Source organism: Mauremys mutica, chromosome 1 (assembly GCF_020497125.1).
Source record: "Mauremys mutica isolate MM-2020 ecotype Southern chromosome 1, ASM2049712v1, whole genome shotgun sequence".
NCBI lineage: Eukaryota > Metazoa > Chordata > Testudines > Geoemydidae > Mauremys > Mauremys mutica.
In genome coordinates this window covers 104,720,998-104,746,788 of record NC_059072.1, presented here as the reverse complement: position 1 = coordinate 104,746,788, position 25,791 = coordinate 104,720,998, and the positions used below count along the sequence as shown (strand labels likewise).

At 44.4% G+C, this 25,791-nt stretch overlaps 2 protein-coding genes across 3 annotated transcripts; one reads left to right on the top strand and one right to left on the bottom strand.

Moving 5' to 3' along the window:
- Nucleotides 1-470: 470 nt before the first annotated feature.
- Nucleotides 471-4,454, bottom strand: NDUFB2 (NADH:ubiquinone oxidoreductase subunit B2). Its single transcript, XM_044989446.1, has 4 exons — nt 4,309-4,454; nt 4,084-4,228; nt 1,885-1,983; nt 471-562 (listed from the first exon to the last, which is right to left on the bottom strand). The coding sequence occupies exons 1-3, from the start codon at nt 4,392-4,394 to the stop codon at nt 1,909-1,911; spliced, it is 306 nt and encodes a 101-aa protein (XP_044845381.1). The 5' UTR covers nt 4,395-4,454; the 3' UTR covers nt 471-562; nt 1,885-1,908.
- LOC123350662 lies at nt 4,310-25,791 on the top strand. 2 transcript variants are annotated; one of them, XM_044989342.1, is made up of 13 exons: nt 4,310-4,622; nt 4,833-4,935; nt 6,954-7,180; nt 8,732-9,097; nt 10,235-10,326; nt 10,535-10,709; nt 13,534-13,762; nt 14,384-14,952; nt 16,690-16,855; nt 19,134-19,327; nt 21,987-22,147; nt 23,481-23,730; nt 24,086-25,791. In XM_044989342.1, the coding sequence occupies exons 1-13, from the start codon at nt 4,599-4,601 to the stop codon at nt 24,308-24,310; spliced, it is 2,781 nt and encodes a 926-aa protein (XP_044845277.1). In that variant the 5' UTR covers nt 4,310-4,598; the 3' UTR covers nt 24,311-25,791. The 2 variants fall into 2 exon arrangements, with proteins under 2 accessions (XP_044845277.1, XP_044845267.1); XM_044989332.1 differs by having other exon boundaries at nt 21,987-22,150.

Here is a 25,791-nt window from a genome sequence, read left to right as displayed (position 1 = left end):
CTTCGCATTTTTCTACAGTTGTCAGATTTTTAAAATAGGAAAAACTTTCCACATTAAGTGGGCTATTTTAAGATATTAGATGCTATTTTTTGGTTCGGCATTAATGTTAGTATTGACATTTAAGAGGCTATACTTCAATTTCCTCCCCCCCCCCCCTTTGTATAACTAATGCTAACAGCTTTGTCCTCCCCTACATGAAGCCACTTGCTGAACATGGATTTGTCTGGGATTACACTTGCTGCTGAATAGTATTCAGCACATCTTCAGCTGCCACCACAACTCATTAGTGTAGCACAGACCAATTCAAAGTAAAGTTGTGAAGCAACTGCATGAGCATGTTTGGCAGGAGAGTGGGAAGTATATAGAAGAGAACTTATTCAATTGCCCTTTCCTCTCCCCATACAGAGATGATTATTTTGCAAAAAGTTTCTATAGAACAGTGATGTCAACAAAAGAAACAAAGCACAAGCTTGTAACTTGAGTTTTTATTTACAATGTGGATTTGCTGAAACAGTTATACAAGAGCCAAACTTCAACTTCTTCAGAGATCCCACCACCGGACCTGCAAGTGACAGATGGGAAGAACATTAAGAGAAACTTGGGTTGTCAGAGTCCCTCCCATATCAGTACAAGCATATACCAATAAAACCCAAACCATCTACTTAAGCCTTTTTTGGCAGGAACCTGTTTTCCCATGATAATGTTCTAGTGCAAAAAACACCTACATTAACAGCTGCAATGGTTTTTAAAGACCTTTTTAAATGCAATAGTTTGAATTCCCACCGCAAATGGAACAAGTTCGTCTTTTAACCAGTCTTAGATGGAAACAAGGGCTTGACAGCAAATACTTTCATCTTTTTTGACATTTGGGAAGGGAGGGAAGACAATTCCTTTAACTGGAGAGCTTCAAATGGGGGGAGCGGTGTGTGAGAAGAACTAAATCAATGTCTCCATTACACTTTTAAAAGTTATAGTAACATCCTTCTTCGGTGGATCACTAGTTCTTAGCATTAGTAGAGGCAGCAGAAGGTAGTTGCTGGGTGAGCATAGTACCTCCTACTAGCTTTTCCAACTCAAGTGCCCACTCAGAGATTTAACACGGCAGTTTACATCCCAGACAAATCCTAAAAAGGAATACAACTAAACTTTGAAGCACAAGCCTGTTAGGATTAAAACTAGTCTTAAAGGCCTATGTGCATTTAGTATTAGGAATGGGATCTAGAGCCTTTCAACTCTCCTGATGCCATGACTTATTGTATTCAGTGAAGTACACAGTTATAGAGATGGAGAGTTCGAGGCAAAAAAAAAACTTTAGTTTATTCTTGAACTTTTATAAAAAATACCATGGTGAACAGTGGCAGAAGATACAAGATTTATCCCACTACATGAAGTAGATTAAGGCTGTCACAAAACTACTAAATGACTTAGTAGCAGGATAAGTGAAAATACTACTTTGGCTGGGAATGTGAAGTGTTATTTCTGTCCAGTAAAACAGCATGTCCTCAAAACTAGATAAGGACAGTCTCAAAGGATTCTAAGCTCATGTAAGTCCCCAACAATAGGGGACAATGCAAACAGTTATGAAAAAACTACCCTATTCTGTGAATCAGTACATTAAAAGAGGAAAGCAAAAGGCTCCTGAAGTCTGCCAGTAAGTCTTACTGGCAGATATCCCTCTTCATGTTCAGGAATACACTGAGCATGACAAATAGGACACTACAAACTCCTAAGGACTCATCTTGAACTCTATATCAACTGTGCTATGGGAGAATCCTGTTCAGTGTTCACTGTACATCTACATCAATTCACAGAGGTTGGACATTAAGACAAGTATAGCTCATTCTAAAGATCATCTGAAAAAGGGAAAGTTTCAAGAGAACCTACACATTGACAGCTCCAGCTACCAATCTATTCTTCATCATCAGGAGGAATCCCCAATTCCTCATCTGTCCATTTCGAAGCATCTGGGTAAGGAAAGTGACCCTTGTAGCAGAGGAAAAACATTCAATAGTTAGTTAATATTTCGTTTTCTACTGAGGGTCGTAACCTCAAGTGGGATCACTCCATCAATATATGGGGGTCATGGCAATCCTGAGTGTATAAATGACACTTTCATTAAATGGCATCCACTGCACAATGTGACCTCACATACACAAGTGCAAGGTCATGTAGGATGCTATTTTGCTCTACAAGATGGTGGTCCTGCTCCAATGTGACCTCTCACACGGTGCGTGCAGATCTTGAAAAGTAAAATCCATATGGCATGACCTTACATGTATGCTGCATGGAAGAGGCTATTTCAGGAGCAAAGCACAGGAAACAATACATGAGAAAATGGGGACATGCAGGGAAAGTGTTTGGGAACTTCTGATATACTACCACAAGAAGAGATCCTGAATACTTGGTTAGTAACTATAATGGATGCTAGAGGCATATTCTTTCTACAAATGCAACAAATTTGGGTGCTATAACATCTCCCCCTGCACTGGGTGGTTTGGGGTAGCAAAGGCATTGGATTGAATGGTACTAAGGCGCCTAAATCCCAGTTTTGGCTCTACTGTGATCCACAAAACTGCTGTCAAACCCTGTGGTCATCTAAACTTGCTTGTCACCTAAGTTTTTGGGTAAAAGTTCCCTCAACATCTATGTTTATGCCTCTGTGCAGGTGCACTGCTGTCTCCCTCTACGAGTCTGGACACCTATCTCCCACCTAATCCTCACAGCAATTTGCAAACCAGAGTTAAGACAGGCATTTGGCCACTTATGACTACTAGATTGGCCCCTGCATGTGACTTGACTAGAGGATGCCAAATTCCAGAGGGAGGATGAGCTGAAGGTGGTGGTGCACTCCTCCACTTTTAAACTATAGGTTAGAGCAGTTGCTTAGGATGTGGGAGACCCAGGTTCAATTCTCCCATCCCCCAGGCAGGGAGAAAGGATTTGAACAGAGGTCACCCACCTCTCAGGAGAGTGCTTGAACCATTTGAGTTCAGGGATATTCTGATGTGGGACTCCCTCCATGTCTCCTGCTGAAGCTTTACCACTGTAGATAAATGACAAAGTGACTGGAGCAGGAAGCTCCCTTGCCCTATTCCCCAGCACTGCTCTGCTTCAGGTACCTTCCTCTCAGGCAGCTAGCCCCTCTCCCTCTAGGGCTAGAGTGAGACTCTTTCAGCTCCTGGCCCACAGCCCTCTTATAAGGGCCAGCTGTGGCTGCCTCCCCAGTCAGCCTAGCTGGCTGCTTTAATCCCTGTTCTTCAGGAGTGGGGCAGCTTCCCCACTACACACACACAAAAAATAAATAAACCCTGTTCCATACTTTTCCCCCCCATATACAACAACCTCCTAAGTTCACATCCAGGCTCCTTCCCAACAATTTATTTACATCTCCCTCTGCTCCTCCATTACCCCTACCTTCTCACTGCTTCTGAGGGTGCAGAAAATACAGTTCTGTATTGTAGTTTAAATGAATTATTACTCAGAGTTCTGTACTAATATGCCTAGTAAGGAATCTATTTGTCAAAAAACATTTCCTGAATTTTAGTTGGCTGTATTGTTAGACATACTTGCTGACAAGCAAGTTGAAATAAATGACCAAAATAATTGAAACTGGTGGGATTATATTGGGTTATTTTGACAAATAAAATATGCAGAATTTTAAAATATTGTGCACAGAATTTTAACTTTTTTTGGCACAGAATTCACCCGGGGTATTATACCCCACAAGAAACAGCTTAATCACTTAAGCCCCTTGACTCCAGAAGAGGGGTTCCCATACACGGATCACTAGGCAGAGATAGAAGCCTCCCTGCAGCAAGACCAAACACAGTCCCCCTGAGAAAGAGGTGGGACTTAATACACCATCCCCCTCCCAATTTAGCATCTCCCATTAGTTAACTTACACAACTCACCCCCTTGCATGGTTACCTGCGCAGCCAGGTGCCGCTCGCCCCCACTCATTGCACGGGGGGGCGGAGGTGCTTAACTCGGGCTTTGGGCAGCACAGGCGGTTCCTAGGATTTTCCAGGCACCGCAGCAACCAGCACTGGCGCCCCTCCCCCCGCCGGGCCCGGCCCCGCTCACCAGCACCGCGTCCGGGTCGTGCCAGAAGTGCCACAGGATCCAGAACCACATGAAGCCGCTGAGGATCTCGCCGTGGATCACCTGCCGGCGGGTCAGCCCCGGGAACTGCCGGTAGTGGGGCTCGATGTGCGCCCCGCCGCCCGCGCTGCGAGGGAGGCAAACACAGGGCCCGTCAGCGCGCGCCCGCCACCGCCACTCACCGCCCCCAGCCCCGCCCCCACTCACCGCCGGAGCCCGGCCGCTCCCCTCAGGTCTCTGGCGCGGAGGACCCGGACCAGGCCGCCGCCGGTGCGGCCCAGAGCCCCGAGCATGACGCCAGCCGCCCGCCCGTTCCCCAATGTCACCTGAGGGGGAAACGTGGCCTCCCAACAACAGCCGCTCTGATTGGCCTGCGCCCCAGCTGGGACATACCAACTGTAACCACGGAGGGAGGGAAGAGAGAGACACAGACAATCCTACCGCCTCGGCCTGCGGCGGGGACCCTTACCCGAAGTGGCGCCCTCCCGGTCCCAGTAATGCGGAGAAGCGCCCCCCTTGTGGTAACCAAATCATTGTTACCCCCCCTTTCCAGGAGTGGTCCCGGCCCAGGCGCTACCAAGTCCCGGGAGGGGGATTCGATGAGCTGAACTCCGTCATTAAAGCGGGTAAACAGCGGGGAAAAAATGGCAACTCCCCACAGCAATACATGGCCCGTCCTCCCGTAGGTGTGTGTGTGTTTCTTACCTTAGTCTGTATTAACGGACGTGCAGAAAAAGGCTCCCCCCAGCGCTGGAGATGGTTGCGTCCGCGGCGTCTGGTTACCAGGCAACGAGATCCTGACCTGCAGAGTCCGACAGGCGAGTGGAAGCCCGGGTAAGTGGGGGGCGGGGGAGGGGCATCCCCAGACACCCCTACTGGGGGGGGCACATCACAGACACTCCTGCCCTGGGGGGGGGCACACACCACACACACCCCGGCCTTGCCCTGGGGGCCCAGAGGGAAACGCCTAAACAGCGACACCGGCCCCTGCCCTGTGGGGGAGGAGACCCACACACACACCTGCCCTGCCCTGCCCTGGGGTGGGGGAAGAGATTCCCCCCCCCACACACACACACATAGAATCACAGAATCTCAGGGTTGGCAGGGACCTCGGGAGGTCATCTAGTCCAACCCCCTGTTCAAAGCAGGACCAATCCCCAGCTAAATCATCCCAGCCAGGGCATTGTCAAGCTGGACCTTAAAAACCTCTAAGGAAGGAGATTCCACCACCTCCCTAGGTAACCCATTCCAGTGCTTCACCACCGTCCTAATGAAATAGTGTTTCCTAATATCCAACCTAAACCTCCCCCACTGGAACTTGCGACCATTGCTCCTTGTTCTGCCATCTGGTACCACTGAGAACAGTCTAGATCCATCCTCTTTACCTGCCCTGGGGTGGGGGGAAGAGATTCCCCCCCATACACACATACCTGCCCTGCCCTGGGGTGGGAGGAAGAGATTCCTCCACACACACACATACCTGCCCTGGGGTGGGAGGAAGAGATTCCCCCCCACACACACATACCTGCCCTGGGGTGGGAGGAAGAGATTCCCCCCCACACACACATACCTGCCCTGGGGTGGGAGGAAGAGATTCCCCCCCACACACACACATCCCTGCCCTGCCCTGAGGTGGGGGGAAGAGACCACAGACACACACCAGTCCTGCTCGGTGGATGGAAGGGGGCAGAACCCAGAGTGCTCCACTCTTAGCATCTCAAAAATATAAATACATCGGGGTCCATGCTGTTCGGGGAGTCGAAAGCAGGGCTGGGCAGTGATGGCCACCACCTTCCAGACAGAAAAGGCTCAGAGGGTGATAGGGAATTTTAGGGGAGAAAGTACCAAGCAAAGCCGGCTCTAGGCACCAGCGGAGGAAGCATGTGCCTGGGGGTGGCACATGCTAAGGGGCGGCATTCCGTCTATTCTTGGGGCGGCACAGTCCGAGCGGCTGGCAAAAATGGTAGAGCCGGCCCTGGTACCAAGCGTAGGCGTGGAGGAGAAGGTTGGATTGCCAGCCCCAAATATTCACAAATCATTACTCAGGCCCCCCAAAATCATGAGATGGACTTAAAAATCAAGAGATTCAAAGAAAAACAATACATTTTGGGTAATTTTTATTTTCTTTCTGGTTTTTGAATCTTTAGGTCACACTCAGATGACATTTTCAAGCCTGAAGGCTAGAAACTTAGTTTTATTTTTTAAATGAAAGCTGAGAGACTCCTGTAAGCACATGATTCCAGGAACTGGAACTTTAAGAAAAACACCAGGTAGTGTGAAACTCATGATAAAATCATGAGAGTTGGCAACAACTCTGCAATTAACAAAGTATTAAAATGCTGGAAACCAGCAGATCTTTCCCTAAACTAAGTTCACTGTTGGTTCTATTTGCCCATGCAGCTAAACTAGTGATAGCACCAATGGGAATTGTTTTTAAGAGGCTTTATCTGCATGAGAGAGGGATAAGTTAACTGTAATGTCCCTGAGTTAATGGGAAGTGACATTGCATCCACACACAAATTGATGCTACAGTTGATGTCTGCTGGCCAACAGTCTGTGAAAATTACTCCCTACAAGTTCTAAGGGTGATGCTGTAGTTGGTGCAAGCTCATTTATCTGAGTGCCTACATGATGCATCCTGCTACTGGGATCAGATGCTGTAGCGTAAACAAAGCTTTGGGTGTGTGTTTTTAAAGCAGTTGGAGAACTATGGGAAAGTAAACACACTGAGTGACATATGACTGCTAATTTAGCAGAGGAGTTGGGAATAGATTGGATTCACTTTGTACCACAAATCCTTTGTAAAGTCAGTTTTAAGAAGCTTTTTATAAATGGGCTGTTTGTTTTGGCAGGTGGTTGTCTTCGTGCTTTGGCCATGTCAGTGCTTTCTCATCCCCACTGTGCCACCTTACCTTTGTTTGGTGATCTCCAAGACCAGAATGTAACCTTTGTGGTCAGTATGTTGGAAGGCATGTCCTCCAAGCAGGATTTTGTGAAAGAACATCTCATAAAGACTCTCTTCTTGATGGCCAACAGTCCAACAGAGTCCACATTCAACATCATAAGCTTTGCCAACAAGGTAATGCCAATACAGCCATTGCTGGGCAAAGGGTTAAGGTTTTATAAGAAAGGTGACATCAATGGAAACAATGCTTATCGTTGTTGCTGTGTTTGAATTATAGCAATTAACTAGTATAATCTCTGCCAGGTGAGGTGGTTGTAACAAGTTAGTGGTCCCCAGTGGGGTGAAATAAGTATAATAAAATAGGATTGGAAAATGCCTAGCAGATTACCCAGTCCCTTTCCTGCCAGCATAGGATTATTCCTTATAGTATAATTTCTTGTGTTTTGAGTACTTGGTTCCACAGCTGGCCTGGGTATATCCTGCTCCTGTTTAAGAGCTGACAGTTGTGGCAGTGTCAAATAAAGGAATTCTAACATCAAGTGTGATGGTTGGTCCATGCATTTTCATGGTAATACTCCAAAATCTGGAAGAGCATTCTCATGCAGTAGCAATATTGGCCTCTGAGCTCTGGGAACAAATGGAAAGGGATGGGATTTGCTGGTAGATGCCTTGGGATCTTTCATGCATGCTTCCTTACACTTGCTTCCTTATTGCCTGGTCCTCCTCATCCCTTTCGCACTTTGACCATCCATGTGGTCCTCTTCTAGAATAGTGAAAGATGATTTTCCTGCTGCCCTATCACCATATCTACCATTAGTTGAGGGAACATGGAACCCATCTCTCTGACATCTTCTCTTGAATGTCTCACCAACAATTTAAGCTTAATATAGCCAAAACTGAACTTCTGACCTCTCTTCCCACTATCTGTCACTATTGTTAACAGTACCATCCTTCCTGTCATTCCAGCCCCATAATGTGATATTATCTTTTACTCTTCCTTCTCTCTAGCCCAACACATCCAGGACATGTCCAAAACTTGCTGTTTTTCCCTTCATAACTTCACTAAGATTTGGTCTTTTCTCTCTGTCCATGACTGAAATAACTCTAGAACAGAGGGAGTTAGAGTAATCTAGCATATTGACTAAAATCAGTCAGCTCACAGTTACCATACTGAGTTATACAGATGGTACACAGAAAAACATGAGGCGGAGTTAGACAGCAATGAATTTGGGCTTTGGAATCTGTGATTACACAGAGAGTCTCATAAGACACCATCATAAGACTGACATTTCCTTTTCATTTTTAACCAGGGAAATTTCTGGCTTTCTACCACAGTCCTTGATGAGTGATAAATTCATCTTATTCTCCTTCCATCTTCCTCCAAAGAAATCCTCTACAACCCTGTTGGGAGCCTCAAAACTCCCCTCACCCTTAAAGACCCTAGAATGGCACCCCAGTTTCTTCTCCAGAAAGTATAGAGCCCATCAGATCTTAACTGATTAGAGCAATTGTATTGCAAGATGTGAGAAACTCCCTTCTCCACCCCAGAGGATGAGCAGGCTGAGAATCAAGTCCCAGATCTCACATATGTCAGACCATTTACGAAAATATCAACTAGCTAACCCATTTCTCAGTTTTATCAATTTTTTAAAAAATTCTGTGTTATAAAATATTTGCTTAATAGATGTTTAGTGTGTTTGGTTAAAAATTTTGGCTTTTGTACAGGTGGTAAAATGGTGCAATAGTTTGGTCAAATGTTCGCTCAGTAACATCATTGAAGCAACCACCTGGATTAGAGCTCTGCAGTGTGGGAATGGTGCAGATCCTGTGCGTGCTTTGGCTATGGCATTTGAAGATCCCACCTGCCAGGTGGCATACTTGGTCACTGATGCACTCTCTGAGAGTGCTTCAGAGGAAATCTGTAGCCTTCTCGCAGAGACTGGAGAGGAACGCCCAGTGCACACTGTGTACTTGGTAGAAAAGCCAGGTGACTATGAAAGCAGCACACAAAAAGAAATGGAGAAAGTAGCCAGACAATCTGGAGGATCCTTTCAGGTGATCACCGTGCACCCTTCTGGAGCTTCAGAAGAGGTAAGTCATTAACAGCAGGTTTAGATTAAATGAATTTTTGGTAATTCCAGTCCACACAAACAAAATTTCACAAAACCAGAGCTAAGGCAGAGGAAGTTTTTTCTCTAGGAAGGTGGCTACTACATATTTTGTCTGGCAACCTGCAAACAGAGCTGCCTGTGAATAAAAAAGAAAATAAATTCAGAATCTCTGTTAAAGATTGCACACACACACAGTTGTTCTAGTGAGTACTCTCTCCCTTTCTGTAGAGCTCACAACTTTAGATTCATACTTGGGAGTGTAGTGCATGCAGTATGCTCTACCTCAGGGAGAAGGTATCATCTCATAGTACTCTTGAACAACAATACCTGAGACCAGTATTAGGGTTCAAATTTAGATATACATAGGTGCAAACCCACTGACTTCACCAGACCTGAATTTGGCCTCTGAAGTGGTGCAGATAGGCTTTCAAATGAACTGATTCCAGCTTTTGAAAGGAGAGACTGTGGTGTTGGGGAAGGAAATGAAGATCCTGGTGGAAGTCCTTGCAAAGAAAGTATACCTTACTGCTGCCAATTCATTTCACATTTACCATGCTAACTGTTTGTGCGCAGTGATGGCTAAAGTAGGTCCAAATATCTTTTTAGACATCCCATGGCTATTTGGATCACCATCAGCAGGTAACATTGAATATTATCCTTCTAAAAAAATAACAGTACTGTTAAGCAGTGCATTTAGTAAGCAAAATATTAATAACACTTTTAGCATTTGTCTAGAATAGGTTTTCACAGTTTTTTTTCACAGTGTGGGTCACATCTTAATAAAAGGGTTATGCAGGGCTCTTGGACACTGACTAAAGAAATAGATGATGATTTAGCTACCATATGTTCACAGCTTTGGTTTATTTTGTATTTATATTCTAGTCTCTTAATGTTCCTCTTTTTAAACATTTAGATTGCTTGAAATGGGAGAAATCAACTATAGCACACTTATAAGAGCTTATATACTACATTGAGGGGTGTGGTTAAGAACCAAGGTAGATAGCTGAATTTTGCTTGAGTGTTAATTGAAGCTTTAAATATAAAATAACTGGTGTAAGGATTTATGGCTTCATTCAGAAATTAGTTTAATTTTCTGCTTCTCTTCCCTGTTTTCCAGGTAAACCCAGGGTGCAATTCAAGCATCCACTGTTGCAATGCTATCAGTAAATATCCCTCTTGTTCTCTGCCGATGGGTATTCCCAAAGCACAGTAAGTTCAAAATGTGGCGCATGGGACTGCCAGAACCATTAGAGTAGTAGCTCAATTTGATAACCCAATGATGGAAACAACTGGGAAACCACCCCAGTTTTGGGTGGATTTTCGTTGGCTTTAATTTTCATAAATTGCAGAAATCTGCATTATCTATTGTGAGAATCTTCATCCCTTCCTAGAACATACCACTATCCTGTTTCCACAGCTTTCCTGTGTGCATCTGTGCAAATTCCCCTAGTATACCTCTGACAACCTTGACAAAGGGAGATTTAATGGACTGGTCACCAGAGGCTCCCCATTTGCTGCGGGGGGCCCGAGTCCTGGCTAGGAGAGAGACTGATGGATATTATTATCTGGGCCACATTGCCCAAGAGGTGAAGGTAAGTCTTTAATATAAATGATGGTTGTAAGTGATTCCTCCTTGAGTCACATGTGATGTTTCTCCCTATTCCTCACCTTGGGCTTCGATAGGGTGAGTCTCCTTTAGCTATCCCATCTCTCTCTCTCTCTCTCTCTCTTGCTGGATGGGTATCAAGCTGTCCTGCAGTGGCTCACAATCGTGGGAATCAACCTCAGGGCAGACTGTTAGGAAACAGGGCACAAACCCCAAACTGGTTGTGAGTTCTATATGTAGATGTCACTAATCAATTATCAAGTGTAAACTCCTCAGGCAGACAGTCCCCTTGAGTACTATGATGTGTTTCGCCACCCAGGTAAGCTTACTTTTGTGATCAATGGTCCATTACACCAAAGATCACAACAATAGTCAGGTTTCTCTCAGTCCCAGTCACTTACCCTAGGTCAGCTGCACTTTAGATCTCACACCAACGACAACACTTGCAGCCAATCCTATAACAAACTATCTAAAGATTTATTATATAGGAAAAGGAAACGAGAGTTATTTACAAGGTTAAAGCAGGTAAGCATATATATACACACAAATGAGTTCCAATCTTAAGTTTTAAAAAGTAATAGAAGCTTCCATAATAAGCAAGTTCTATATGTTATTTAGGGAATAGCCCAGGCTAAGCACTGAGGATCTTTTGCTTATGCTTAGTAATCCTTGCCACTCAGAGTCCAAGCAGTATAAAGATACTGTTCCTCCCTGTTATGGCATTTTATTTGCTTCTCCTTCATGTGTTTTGAGCTGAAAACTCAGCTGATGAAAGGAAATCACTTGCATGACTCCTTTGCACGAGGGGGAGGAGAGCAATCAACAAACTCTCTTTTGTCCTCTCTGATGTTTCACAATAGTTCACCTGGACCTTTCTTTTGAGATAGGACATAACATCTTCTGTTGGAGATCAGCCCTTTTACACTAATTAATGTCTCCTGTCTGGTGACTTACACAGTCATAGAGACTTATAATACAAATGCTTAAATATTACCTTACAATACGGGATACAGATGTTAGAAGTGAGATTAATACATGCAGCAGCTTACAAGCATTCAATAAAGTCGAAACACTAAGCACATTTTTATAATTCTAATGCCTGTTTACACACAGGTGAGCCAGAACAGTTCCAGCAATGTATTTTTCAGTGTTCCGCTGAGGCTTGAGGTCCTTGGCATGAGCTGGTATCTGGGGTTTCCTAATCATGTTGTTTTTTGCTTTTCAATGACTCTTAGCTGTTTACAGCAAGGAGCCCTGCAATCAGAAGGACACACATTTTTGGTGAATGCCACAAGTTGTCACTCAGAGCCAGTCACAGCCAGCAAGTCCTTTATATCGCCTTCACCCAGCTCCACCCAAGCCGGCAGGAAAGTCCAGCAGCTAAACAACGCTTGCCAAAAAACTGAACAAACTAAAAAGGCCCCTCTCCCGGATCCCTTCCTCCACAGGCATCTCTGCTGGGATGGGTTTTTTCAACTCCCCTCTCTCTCAGTGGTGGCCTCTATTGTTCCCTGGCTCTCTGTGTGCAGCAGAACTCCTGCCATGGGGTGGGCCTGGCTCCCAAGACTTCCCCTTCCGGGGGAATATGCTGCAAGGGTCAGAATATGCCATTACAGTGCTCTCTGTTCAGAGGGCGTGGCCTTTGTATAACAAGCGGACAAAGATGCTTTTGTTATGGAGCCGACCTCTGTAATTATCAGCTAAAGACTGGTTTTCTGAAGAAGGGAATGCTTACTGAAGAATTTAATTGGTATGAATTCTGTTTGGTTTTTAAGATGACATAATCTCAGGCCTCCTTGGCTTTCTTCTCACTGGAAATGTGCAATCAGCAACCTTTTATGGTCAACTGAGTATTTCATAGCCATACAAGGAAAAGCTGGGTATAGAACCAGGGTCTGAGCTAAGGATCTCTTAAATTAAACAAATGTGACTATCGCAAAGCGTTGATATCATTCAAATGTGCAGTCACTCCCTATATGAAATCCCCAATACAGTTAATATAAGTCATTGTTTTGTGAGGGAAAAGGAAGATGCTATCAGAGCCCTTCAGAGATTATTTTATCGGGGCCAGTGGAAATCAAACATTTTGCAAGACGATGTGTCTGAGTTCAGGATGAGGATACTAGGGGGCAGGCTGGCTGAAATAGCTGCTCTGTATCACCATTGTTAACTCTGTGACCTACCCTAATAGTGGAAAAGACCATGCCCTCTGTCATTTTAATCAGCAGGGAAACAGACTGTTTTGGGGAAACCAGGAGAAAAGGATGTTGGCTTCTTGGCACTTGTAGAATTTAACATTGAGCTTTCCCAACAATTTGTCACTTGTGGAGTGGAGGAATTACCTGAATTACTCCCCACTCCTATGGTGGATGCTCAAATTAAAGCAGTAAAAATTATGGCATTGGGAGCATTTTACCATTTTATTTTTCCCTTTATTACTGTGTAACTGATCAGGCAGCAAAAAGCAGTCTGTCTTGGCTACCCTTTTTCCATTGACTGGGTGATAGAGGTCTTCCTTAGCATAGCAGTTGTGCTGCTCATCCTCAGTGAACACATTACTTGCAAGATCCAAGAGTGAAGGAAGGGGAGGGTTTTACCTGGCAATCTGCTATGGTCTTCAAGCTCTTTAAAGACTGACTTGGACAGAACAGAGTAAAAAAATGAGTGTTCTAGGTTCAATGGATTCTCTGACCATGTGCTATTTCTTGGAATTTCTGCCAGTTCCCTCTCTCTAATGTTAGCAGCCCTTAGCCCCTGTGTTTGGCCATTTGTGGGACTCACCCTGCATACTGCATGGTTTAATCCTGCAGGGCTCCAGGGAACGTTTTTTAATCGAGTTTGAGAGAAGTCGGTTGCTGAAAGGCAAGGTACAGTTTCGCATGCAAGAAACACCCTTCTATGACATTATCCACTATGAAGATGCCAGGCGACAGCCATTAGCTCCAGGAGACAGAGTCTTGGCACCATGGGAGGCTAAAGGTGAACGATATGGCCCAGGCACTGTACTAAAAGCTGCAGAGAGCAGTGAAGCACAGTTAGGTACAGTACATTTTTTCCTATTGTTATTTATATTGGAGTAGCACCTTGAAGTGTGCTAGACACTGTACAGAGAGGAAAGCAGTGTCTGCCGCAAGGAGCATACAATCTGTAATTTGCTTTCCCTCTTTCTCTCTTCTTTCCTTCTCTTTTCCTTTCAGTGCTGCTAAGTAACCTTTTCCTGTTCAGTGCCAGAATCTAGCGCTGCTCCATGAATCAAGCTGTAGGGCTGCTTTGTGAATGGAGACTTCGAAAGCATTTAATCTGTTGTGGAGCCAGGTGATACCACTTCTAATATAAAGAGGAAAAAAGAGTTCTGGGGCCTCTTAGGTACCCAGATGATTTAGGCCACTCTCCAGATGCATATTGGGTGAAATCCTGGCCTCATTGAAGTCACTGGGAATTTTGTATTGACTTCATGAAGACAGGATTTTACCCATTGTCTTCTCAGTAAGTTTGAAAGAGATGAGTGTGAATCCTAAATATATAAAGCAAAACTACTTTTAAATGGTTACAAAACCTTTCCCTGCTTTCTATAGTACAAGACCAGGTCTCCAAGAGGTAAATCAGGCATGTATTTAGCATGCTTCTAAAGTGCTGTTTGTCATTTATTTCTATTTGTAGCCAGTGAAAACAGCGGAGTGCTGGTGAATTTCTGGAATGGTCAGACTAAGAAGGTGTCCTCTGACTTAGCTCTACGGATCTCTCTGCCCCTGAGTGAGCGCATCATCCTGGAACTTCAGATGCCATTAGTAGCCAGGCAAATGTTGGTGGACTCAAGCTCAGACTATCCCTACATTGTGACACCTGGTTACAGAGCTTCAGGGCATTGCAGACAGGATGACTTAGATCCAGTTTGCTGGCAGGGTTCCACACAGATTCAGTCATGTCCTAACTGCAGCTCTGGATGTTCCTCACTTTGCCATTGCTGCCTTGGAGCCTGGGTACCCATCAGGCCCACAGTGAACAGAACACAACCAGAAGATGTCCTGATCCCAGGAACAAGCCTGACCAAAGAAGAGCTGAGCAGGAAGATAGAAGAGCAGCTGTCTAAAGGGAGAGTCCCCATTTCAGAAAGGGCCTCCAAAGAGGAAGATAAAAAGGAAAAGAAGAAGCGACTAAAGAAAGAAAATGTCCCTAAAGATTTAGGATCCTGTGTGGAGATGGGAAACAAGGTTACAGCACCCAAGAAGGTAGAGAGTGCTTCATACTGACTATGGTATTACAATATCCTTTGCTATAGCTGCAGTAATATCCCGTGATTCTGTTTTCTGTGGCAAAAAATTATTAGAAATACTGGACTAGATTATCATGAACATCCTTGAACTCTGCCAAGGATGGGGAAATCCTAGATGTCTTTCTATCACCTTTCTGAGCCTTTGATCCAGGGAATACCTGGGGTCTCATTCATTCTCTGGCACTGGCTGGAATAGACTCCACCTGTTCAGGATCACTGGAGCACAACACAATCTAGCCACACCTCATCCTGCCTTTGCATGCCCCCTTTACAGTGTGGGTACGGGCAGGAGAGGGTGTCACTAAGATGGTTTTGTACCACTCAGTACAGAAGGAATCTCTATTCACCCTATTAAGGCAGCTCCGTCCATGACACAAAGGAGATAGGACTAAGACTGAGGATCTGGCCTATATGGTTCCACACTCAAGTATTTTTGGCATGTTTATTGTTTCATGGACATGTTGACTATTGGTTCCAAAGTAACTTGTATGTTTCACTCAACATTTGATTTGCTTGGTTATTGTTGTTCTGCATTAATATATGAAATAATACAGTGTTAAATGCACATACAAAGATAACATTTATTGCAACAGATGTCTGTACAATTAATTAGCAGCATATCTAACTGGCCATGTGTAAATCATGGTAATTGCTTGTACAAATAGGCATTTTTGTGCAAACTAATGAGTCTCTTTGGCTTTAACAAATTTGATCCCTCAAAGATTTTTAAACCAAAGATCAGAATAAAGATTTTTTTTATACACAAGCACTTTGTAATACTTAAACAGTCCTTCAGAATTCGAGGTTTTTATTTTATTTGCTTTGTTTGTAGTTTAAATGACTCCTTGGGCTGAGTGTTAGAGGCAGATCATCAATTAGTATAAATTGTCAGAGCTCCATTCATAGATTCATACATTTTAAGTCCGGAAGGGACCATTATGATCATCTAGTTGAACTTCCTTCATAAAACAAGCCAGAGAACCTCACTCAGTAACTTGAAATCACTGGAGTTATGACAATTTATACAACTGAGGATCTCTCCCCTCAGATTTTGCAATTTAATCATGAATGTATTTCTTCCTTTTCTGTTTAATTTGGTGCTTAGCCTGCCCTCCCCTATCAGCTAGAACAAGGTCTAGTTCATGCAGGTACTGTGGAAGCTTCTTCATATGGCTCTCCAGAGAACCACAATTCTGATTTACCTCACCTCTTTCTAGTGCGTGTCTGCCAATGCACCTTATTCCTGGCCTGCTACTCCAATTTTGGGTCCCTTTAATGCAGAAACATTGTCAGTTGTGGGGTAGCTTTTAGCCGCAGACAAACCTAAGAAATGGGCAGAAACTCCTATGTTTAAAGGCTTCAGTTATTCCTTGAATAAAGAAACCAGTTTTATTTTCCTTCTGAAACCCCAATTTCAAGAAGAAGTTTGGATTGCTTGTGTCCATGTCAAAATGACCATAAAGTTAGTCATCACTGTGTCAGCAATGACAGCTCGCCCTCTCCAAGCAACATTTCCCTACAGCTGAAGGCTCGCCAGTCTTTCAAGTAGTATCAGCCAGGGTTAGTTTACACTAGCGATGGGATTAGTGCAGTAATGGCAAAATCATATAGTAGCTTATTTTGTAAATTCATGTTACTGACATATTCTTCTCCCCAATGGTTCAGCATTTTGATAGTTTCCTGTTGTTTCCAGAGCCCTCAGAAGGAGATGACTTCAGCACGTTTGATGGGAGGTGCTCGTGCCATGGTTGATATTGCTGTCCACCCAGACACCTGCCTAATGGAGCCAATGCACAATGACAAAGAAGACAGCAGACACAATGGGGCTGATCTCGAGTCTCTTCTGAAGAACAAACCTGGTATTGATACTGTATCAACTAGCTGTTTCATACAAGCCTAGGACATGCCATACCAGATGAGAGCATTGGTTCTTCGTGTCTGGTCTCTTGTCATTCCTGGTGCCTTAAAGGAAGATGAAAAAATACCATAATGCATCTGGTCAATTGTGCTCTGGTATGTTTAGGCACTAGTGGTTGTGCACTATGGTGATTTACTTATCTTCCTCTGAAACATGAACAGTTCCTTTTGGGCTCCTGTGGCTGCCACCTTCCCTGAAGTAAGATCTTTGATTGCCCCTGTCTTAGCATGCACTACAAATTTTATTAGTCCTAAAGCTATCCTACCCTTTTTAAAATCTATCTGTAGTATTTGACTGGACTGCCTGTGGCAAAGGATTTCACAAGTCACTGTGAAGAAATACATGCTCTATGTTCTGCTCTTTAATTGCACTTTAATTTAAACAGGAGTACTTGTGGCACCTTAAAGACTAACAAATTTATTGTAGCATGAGCTTTCGTGAGCTAAAGCTCACTTCTTCGGATGCATAGAATGGAACACACAGACAGGAGATATTTATACATACAGAGAACATGAAAAGGTGGAAGTATGCATACCAACAGGCAGAGTCTAATCAATTGAGATGAGCTATCATTAGCAGGAGGAAAAAACACTTTTTGAAGTGATAATTAAGATGGCCCATAGAAGGTGTGACGGCTGCTACTCTGAAACTTTAATTTAAGAGATTACTGCTCTTTAATTGCACTGTGTAACCTCTTGTTCTAGTATTGTAAAAAAGGTTCATAGTCTAAAACATCTTTTAATTAGGTCCCCTTTAACCAATGCCTTCCTCACGTAAGAGAGATCTGTGAGATGTTGTAAACGGGTCGACTCACACCTGCGGCGCCTCCTGCTGGTTGCTCTGCGAACTTAGCTCAGTCCAGCCCTGGAGCACCCTCTGCAGGCTGGTGATCCACCTGTTTGTAGGCCCCCCCGTGCCCTCCCTGGACCCGGTGCCCTTCTACATGGGGCGCTGCCCCCTAGCAGCAACCCCTTTCTCTCTCTGGGTCTCCCTTTCTCTCTCAGGGAACCCCCACCCTCTATCCCTACCTTGCCTCAGTATTTGGCTACTGCCAGTCATTGTCTAGCCCCACACTCTGGGGCAGACTGCAGTATCAGCCTACTCATCACAGGCAAAGTTGGGTTTGGACCTGCTGCCTTGGCCTACCCCTAGGTTGCCCCCTGCAACCCCCAGTACCTATTGGCCCACTGCTAGGCCGCAGCCTGGGGTTCTCTAGGCTGGAGCTCCCCGGCTCCTCAGCCTTCCCCAGCCCTGCTGCACTCAGGTATCTAGTCTCAAGCTCCTAAGCAGCCAGGCCCATCTCTCTCTATAGCCAGAGAGAGACTGACTGGCTCCTGCTTCCCTGCCTTCTTATAAGGCCCTGTTCTTCAGTTTGGGGCGTGGCCCCCAGCTGCAGCCATTTCTCTAATCAGCTCAGCCTTGAGAGCCACCGCTCTCAAGCCCTGTCAGGCCACTTTTTAAACCCCTTCCCAGCAGAAGCAGGATCCACCCTGCTACAGATGTGCAGGCAACTGGGAGTGGATTCCAAAGGCCAAAAGCCTCCTCCAGCCACACCACCTATTTAGTGCCATTGTTCCATTCCCTGTCCTGCCTCCTACGAGGAGAGGCTGAAGCTGGTATAGCAGAGGTGCACATTTCCTCACAGCCAGCATTCCCTACAGTAACTCCTACTGAGAGAGGCTCAGTGAAGGCTAGGACTATAACAATGTTTAAAAGGGGACTGGATAAATTCATGGCAGCTAAGTCCATAAATGGCTATTAGCTAGGATGGGTAAGAATGGTGTCCCTAGCCTCTGTTCGTCAGAGGATGGAGATGGATGGCAGGAGAGAGATCACTTGATCATTGCGTTAGGTTCACTCCCTCTGGGGCACCTGGCATTGGCCACTGTCGGTAGACAGATACTGGGCTAGATGGACCTTTGGTCTGACCCGGTACGGCCGTTCTTATGTTCTTATGTAGTAGATGTGAGCACAGTCAACGCTTCATCCCAGTTACTCGGTAAAAACTCCTCCTTGTCTATGTTGGCAAGATTCTTTTTGAAAGTGGTGACCGTCCTGTGGTCACTGTGGTTCTCACTTCCTTGGGGAGAAATGTTAGTACTTAGTGGTAATAGCAAGGTCTTGCTTGAATGCATTTGACATTAACACATTTTTCTTTCTATCTGTTCACCATTTTATCAGGTGTCCATCACTTGTTATATCTCTAATTTGTCTGAAAGCTCTTTTTCAGTCCAGCATGATGGAAGCTCCAGCCCAACATCCCCCAAGGAACCCTCCTGTGAAAGCACATGCTTTCGGCACTTCCAGGCTCCAAGCTATGTTTGACCGAGTGGATCAATCACTGAAGAAAGACCGCTTGACCATTGAATCAGTTCTGCGTATACAGAGACCCCACAGCGCTCCGAGTACACAGGTTAAGAGCACACAACATTTTCTAGGAAGAATAAAGCAAACATTTGTTATTGCTGACCCAATGCCTGGTCAAAAGCCTATTTAAATCAGTTGAATAGATTCATGATTGGCTTGTGCTACAAAGTTCTTTTTGTCAATTTCCTGAAAGGTTATTTTCATAAGGGCCTAATTAGAAGTAAGGAAGTCTGATCTCTGGCTAAATGTCAGGAGAATGAGTTGACTACTGGACACTGGCTCAAATTCTCCAGTGCAGCCAACTCCCATTATCCTTGGCCATCTCTGTGCCAGCATAAATTAGACAGCCTGAGGGCTGCTCTAATTAATGTTGATTGTCAAGAGGACAGGGATACCTGGCCAAACCCCAGTCACACTCTTTGCTGGCAGCTGGAGGTGTACGTACCTCTACCCTATTGTGGCAGAATCCTCCAATGGTGTAATCCTCTGGGGCAGACTATGCTGTTTTAAGGGTTGCATTATGTGGAGAGTGTGGTGCAAAGCAGCTGTACTACAACACACAATCTGGCCCAGTTAGTTCCTGGCCATTAGGTTGACGGGATTTATTCACATGGCATGGTATAAATCAACTAGCATGGCCTCATTTTTGTCTATTTTATGGTGACATGTACTGCAGTAGAAGATACATACACCCATACAAACATCAAACCCCCATCAATGCATGATGTCATTGTCCAGGAACAGGACATTAATACTTAATCCTTCTGTGGAGCTTTTCATCTTCATATACTGACTAATCCTCTCAATCATCCTTGCAATATATAAAAGAATAATTCTTCTTTTGCAGATAAGGAAACCAAGGAACAGAACAGTTAAGTGACTAGCCCAAGGCCATAGGGGGAGTCCATATGAAAGCTGGGATGAAAATTGAGGGTGTCTTAGGCCTAGTCTACACTGGGTCAATGTAAGATACGTCGACTTCAGCTACACTATTCCCGCATATCTTATTTTGACTTACCTCCCGTCCTCACGGCACGGGATCGATGGCTGCGGCTCCCCTGTCAACTCCGCTTCTGCCTCTCACCCTGGTGGAGTTCCGGAGTCGATGGGAGCATGTTTAGGGATCGATTTATTGCGTCTCATCTAGACATGATAAATCGATCCCCAATAGATCAATCGCTACCTGCCGATCCAGCGGGTAGTGTGGACATACTCTTAGTCCTCAATACTGTGTTCTAGCCACTAGATCAGTGGTTCTCAACCAGAGGCACGTGTACCCCTGGGTATACGCAGAAGTCTTCCTGGGGGTACATTAACTCCTCTAAATATTTGCCTAGGTTTACAACAGGCTACATAAAAAGCACTAGCGATGTCGGTACCAACTAAAATTTCATACAGACAATGACTTGTTTATATTGCCTCTATACTATACACTGAAATGTAAGTACAAATATTTATATTCCAATTGATTTATTTTATAATTAAATGGTAAAAATGAGCAAGTAAGCACTTTGTCAGTAATAGTGTGCTTTATATGTCTGATTTTGTAAGCAAATAATTTTTAAGTGAGATGAAATGTGGGGGTACACAAGACAAATTAGACTCCTGAAAGGTTGAGAGCCACTGCACTAGATCACACCACTTTTTCATCTTCCATTTATAAAGCACTTTTTAATTTTTTGAAGTTTCACTTTATTTGTTTAAAATCTTTCCAGCTGTAACACATTAAGCACGAACTACTTACAGGGCCTAGGTTTTGCACATGCCACACAGCATAGAATAGGAAAACACTTGAAAGATTTAGCAAAGATACCTGACTTTTTAATTAAAAAACAGCAGAAACACTACATGAGCCTTCTAGGGACAATCAGGAAAATAGGGAAGACAATTGCAGTATAAAGTTCCTAAAGCAAAGGAACTATAGCTTATTGTTATTTAAATTCAAACTTGTATCTGAAGCTTCAGGTACACTTGTGTTAGGAATACAGTGCATATTCAGGAGACAAAGTAAACACTGCACAATGAGATAAGAACTCAGTGGATGCTTCATTGCTCAGGCTTTTCATCCCCAAGGATTTACTTTTACAAACTGCTAATAAGAAACACTCTCCAGCACTAAAATACAGCCGCCACTTACGTGAAACATGACAACTGCTCAACAGTGGATAGCAACATTACACCCCAGGAAGTCACAAATATAATATCTGTTCAAAACTACAGGGAGCAATTTCCATTGCCATAGGTAGGCAGAATGTAGTTATCCCTGCTGGACTTTCTCAGCACACATAGGTTAATACCCCAAACTCTTGTAAAATCTGATGTGGGATTTTTAATAACCACAAGTGGTCAGAACCTCTGTTCTAATCCAAAAGTTGCTGTCACAACAACATAGGGCAGATCCATGTATTGGATCAGTAGTGACTAAGCTGGAATGGTGCTGCCTACTGAATTGTGAATACCATTTCTTGAAGTGCCTGGATTTTCCTTCACCCCGCTAGTTATAGACCATGCTGTAGAGCTCCTGAAATGTGCTAGTGTCAGACCCATCATGCTCACAGCTAGGAAACGATGCTGTGACAATAATCAATAACTCTTGCTCTCAGAGCTCAGGAATGATGTTGGAAAACTAAGCCTTACTGATTATACAGGACTTCGGTTTACATTAGGAATAAACCTTTACTGATATTAAGGACTTTTTCTTTCAGAAATCAGTCACCAAAGGTGCAACTCAAGAGAGCCTGAGAAAGATGAACTTCAACACAGCCAGGATTGAGCACAGAAGGCAGCAAGAGGAGCTGAGGCAGCAGAAGAGGGAACAACAGCAAGAGGCAGAAGGCCTCAAACGCCAGTTGATGCGCGACAGCAAGCGGTAACGGTGTGGGGTGCAGGTGGGAGGTCAGAGCGGGGAGGAAAGATTTCAGCAACTCCCGAGGGTTGTCCATCTCTTTATAAGTACTGAGTATTCTGTAGTGCATGCTTCCTGAGCTAGTGCTTTGGTACTATTTATCTTAAATGTTTATAGAGTGTTTCCCCACCCTAGTGTCTGAATGCTGGTCACAGTTGTCCATTTAGAGCCTAAGACTTGGAGGGGCTGAGCACCCTCAACTCCCATCCACTTCCAAGAGAAGGGAAGGCCCTTACCACCTTGCAGGATTGCGCCCTTAAATAGTACAGTTGGTTTAGTTATGGTTATAAAATGTACTCCTTCTCCAGCTGCTGGGGAGGGCAGTTTACCCTCTTCTTCCTGCAGTTTGATTAACTGATGAATTTCCAGTGGTGACTCATGAAATCAGAGACATCTTTTAGTATGAAAACATTCTTACCGGTATATTTTGTTATGAGGCAGAGAAGTCAAAATTATGCCTAGCTGAGGAGTCTGCTTTGGTAACTTGCAATAAAGCGGGATCACAGTTGTTCTCATCTTTGGGCTTGCCTACACGAGGAGTTATTCCTAATTAACTCCCTGTGTGGATGCTCTCATTCTGGAATAAGAGTGCCTTCTTCTAAATTAGCATAATCCACTTTGGACGTTGATTATGCTAATTCAGAATAAGGCACTCTTATTCTGGAATAACAGCATCTACACAGGGAGTTAATCAGGAATAGATATTCCACTTTGAATTCACACCCTACCTTAATTCAAATTGACTTTCCTGTGTAGAAGCCCCGTCTTGATCTGATCTCAGCATATGCTGGTGAAGAAAGAATAGCATATGCTGGGACCTGCAGAGTCAGGCTGCATCTCTATTAAAGATTAAGAGTCTTGGGCTATATTGTAGACTGTAAACATGGGCTGCATTTGGCAACAAATTGCAGTTTAGCCCCCCCATTCTAAGAGTACATAGCAAAACTGGGCACAATAAAACAAGAAGTGAAGAAATACATGGTGGCTTGAAAACGCAAGATGAACAGAGGGATGCAGAATCTAATACCTAGCGATGATTGCAAACTTTAGACAACAAAATGTCACGTTTTTACTATTTTCCCACCATCTGTAGTAATTATTTGAGCAGGAATTTGGGCAGGAAACAGGGGTTAATCTCCTTAACATTGCAAAAAGTGGGATTGTATCTTCAATGTCCAAAAATTGTCTGGAATTCTGGTTTACATCCTATTTATTGACACTTCTACGGATGACCTTTTCCCTTTGTTTCTTTTGGTTTCTGACAAGCTTTCTGGAAATTCTGTTTTGGAAACAGACAGAGGTCTCTTCAGAGGACACTGCAAAGCTTGGAGAAGCAGCTGGAGTACAATAACATGGCCTGCCAGCACATGGCAAAGCTCCAGACTGCCAGGGCAGAGAGGAGCAGAAAGGAGTCCTCCTTGCAGGAAGAGGAGAAAAGAAAGGAGAGTCAAAGGCTGCAGTTCTTAAAGGCACAGCGCTTGCAGAGAGAGGAGTTGCAGGCAGAATACAACCAGAGGAACTATGACCAAGACAAAAAGAGGCAGGTAAGGGTTATTTCACTAATGCTTTTCTTGGACTCTTCCTTCCCCTGTACTGGCACCAACACACTGTCTAAAATAGTGATATTATTTGGAGATACAAATATGAAATGTGACTTTAACATGTGCAAACTGATGAAAGGAGAGACCAAGATCTCCATATCTCTAAGGACTATTTCAGAATGCTGCATGCCAGCCTTCTGCAGCAGGAGTCCATGTAGACAACTGTTTAGAAGGTGCTGGCTGTGGCAAATTCACGACTACCCCATTCCCAACTTCCACCAGAAACAGGCACTGGATGAGACTGAGCCTGAGAGCTAGTTGTAGGACTTAAAACATCCCTTCACTTCCCTTGCTGTAGGATATGCTGAGGAGCAGAATGCAATCCCGGCAGGAGACCTTAGAACGAGAAATCCAGGAGCAGGATACCCAGCAGAGGAAGCGTGAAGATGCCAGATGGAGAGCATTCCAAAATCGGGACCATTTCCAACAGAAGCTGGAAAAGGAGTGCCAAAAACATCATCACCTCCAGCAGTACCTCAGAGAACAGAAACTTTTGATGCTCCGGGCCTCGCTGCTGTCATAAAACGACTGCTGCGTAGGCAAGCAGGCCTCTGAGCATTGTAAATCTATTACATATGAGTTCGTGTGCTGGGGCCTAGGAAATGGTGCTATTGAAACAAGCAGAATTATTATTATTAGATCTATTTGATATCTCCCCTTCATCACAGCTAGAGGGCCTTTTCAGGTATCTGTCGCTTACAGGCCTTTTGTTTTGGACAGTCTAACCCAGCTATCCAATGTGAAGACACCCAGCCAGCTGTCTAGCTTCCTTGTGCCTTATGTGCTACATGTGTAGTAGTCTAGCAGATGGATGCAGCCCAGGTCAGGGCTAGGGATGATAATGCACAGCAAACGAGAGAGGAATTTGCAGTGTGATTTGCCAGCACCAAAAAACAGCACAATGTTGAGCTTCAGACACAGGCATCCCATGGAGCAGGAAGGTGAGAGGCCCTGCCTGTGGGACTCCAATGAGAGCATCCCTGCGATACTGCATTCAGTTCTGAGCCCCTCAGTGAAAGGAAGATGGTGATGAACTGGAGGGAGTGAAGTACCATAACGATTAGAGTCAAAATAAAAATACTGTATAGCTTGGCCAAGGGAGAGGAACATCAGGCTGTAAACACCAAGGAAGGAGAATAATTATTGAGGCTTCTACAAGAGGTATACTTAGGAGTAGGGACATAAAAATAAGAAACATTTGAATGTCAAGAAAAGCCTCCTGAAAGCACAGTCTGTTAAACTGTGGATTAAACTTTCCCATAGGAATTGTGGAAGCCCCATCCCTGTAGCCATTTTAAAGTAGCCTGGTCACAGCCAAAGGAAGTCTATTGTTGTGAACAATTCAGCACTGGCAGGGGGGTGAACCATGTGACTAGGTGTGACACTCTGTACCTCAAAGTAGCACCCTGGAGCCCCCATATTCACTACTGTGATATGATTAGGATGTCACTGTCCCAGAGACTTCTCGGAGAAGGCACATACACCATGGGGGGTGACTAACCCACATCACAGCAAAGATCTTTCCTGCAAGCTGGAAGAAAGCATAAAGGAGAGGCTGTGACATCATCATCACTTGGCCTTTCTTCCCCCGCAACTCAACACCTGGAAGAATATCTGGTGGACAAAGACTTTGAACTGGGGAAGTTTGCTCCCAGGTTTGAAGGTAATCCGAGCCTCTGTAATCATAGAATATCAGGGTTGGAAGGGACCTCAGGAGGTCATCTAGTCCAACCCCATGCTCAAAGCAGGACCAATCCCCAGACGGATTTTTGCCCCAGATCCCTAAATGGCCCCCTCAAGGATTGAATTTACAACCCTGCATTTAGCTCAAACCACTGAGCTGTCCCTCCCTGCAGGGTGTGGAACTGCAACCTGCTTGGACCATGTGTCAGGGTGAGAAAAGCTGTTTGATTCAACTCTTGCTTAGACTAAAAGTTTAGGATTTTGAATGCGTGTTTGCTTTTTATTTTCTCTGACCTCTATGCCTATCACTTATAATCTATC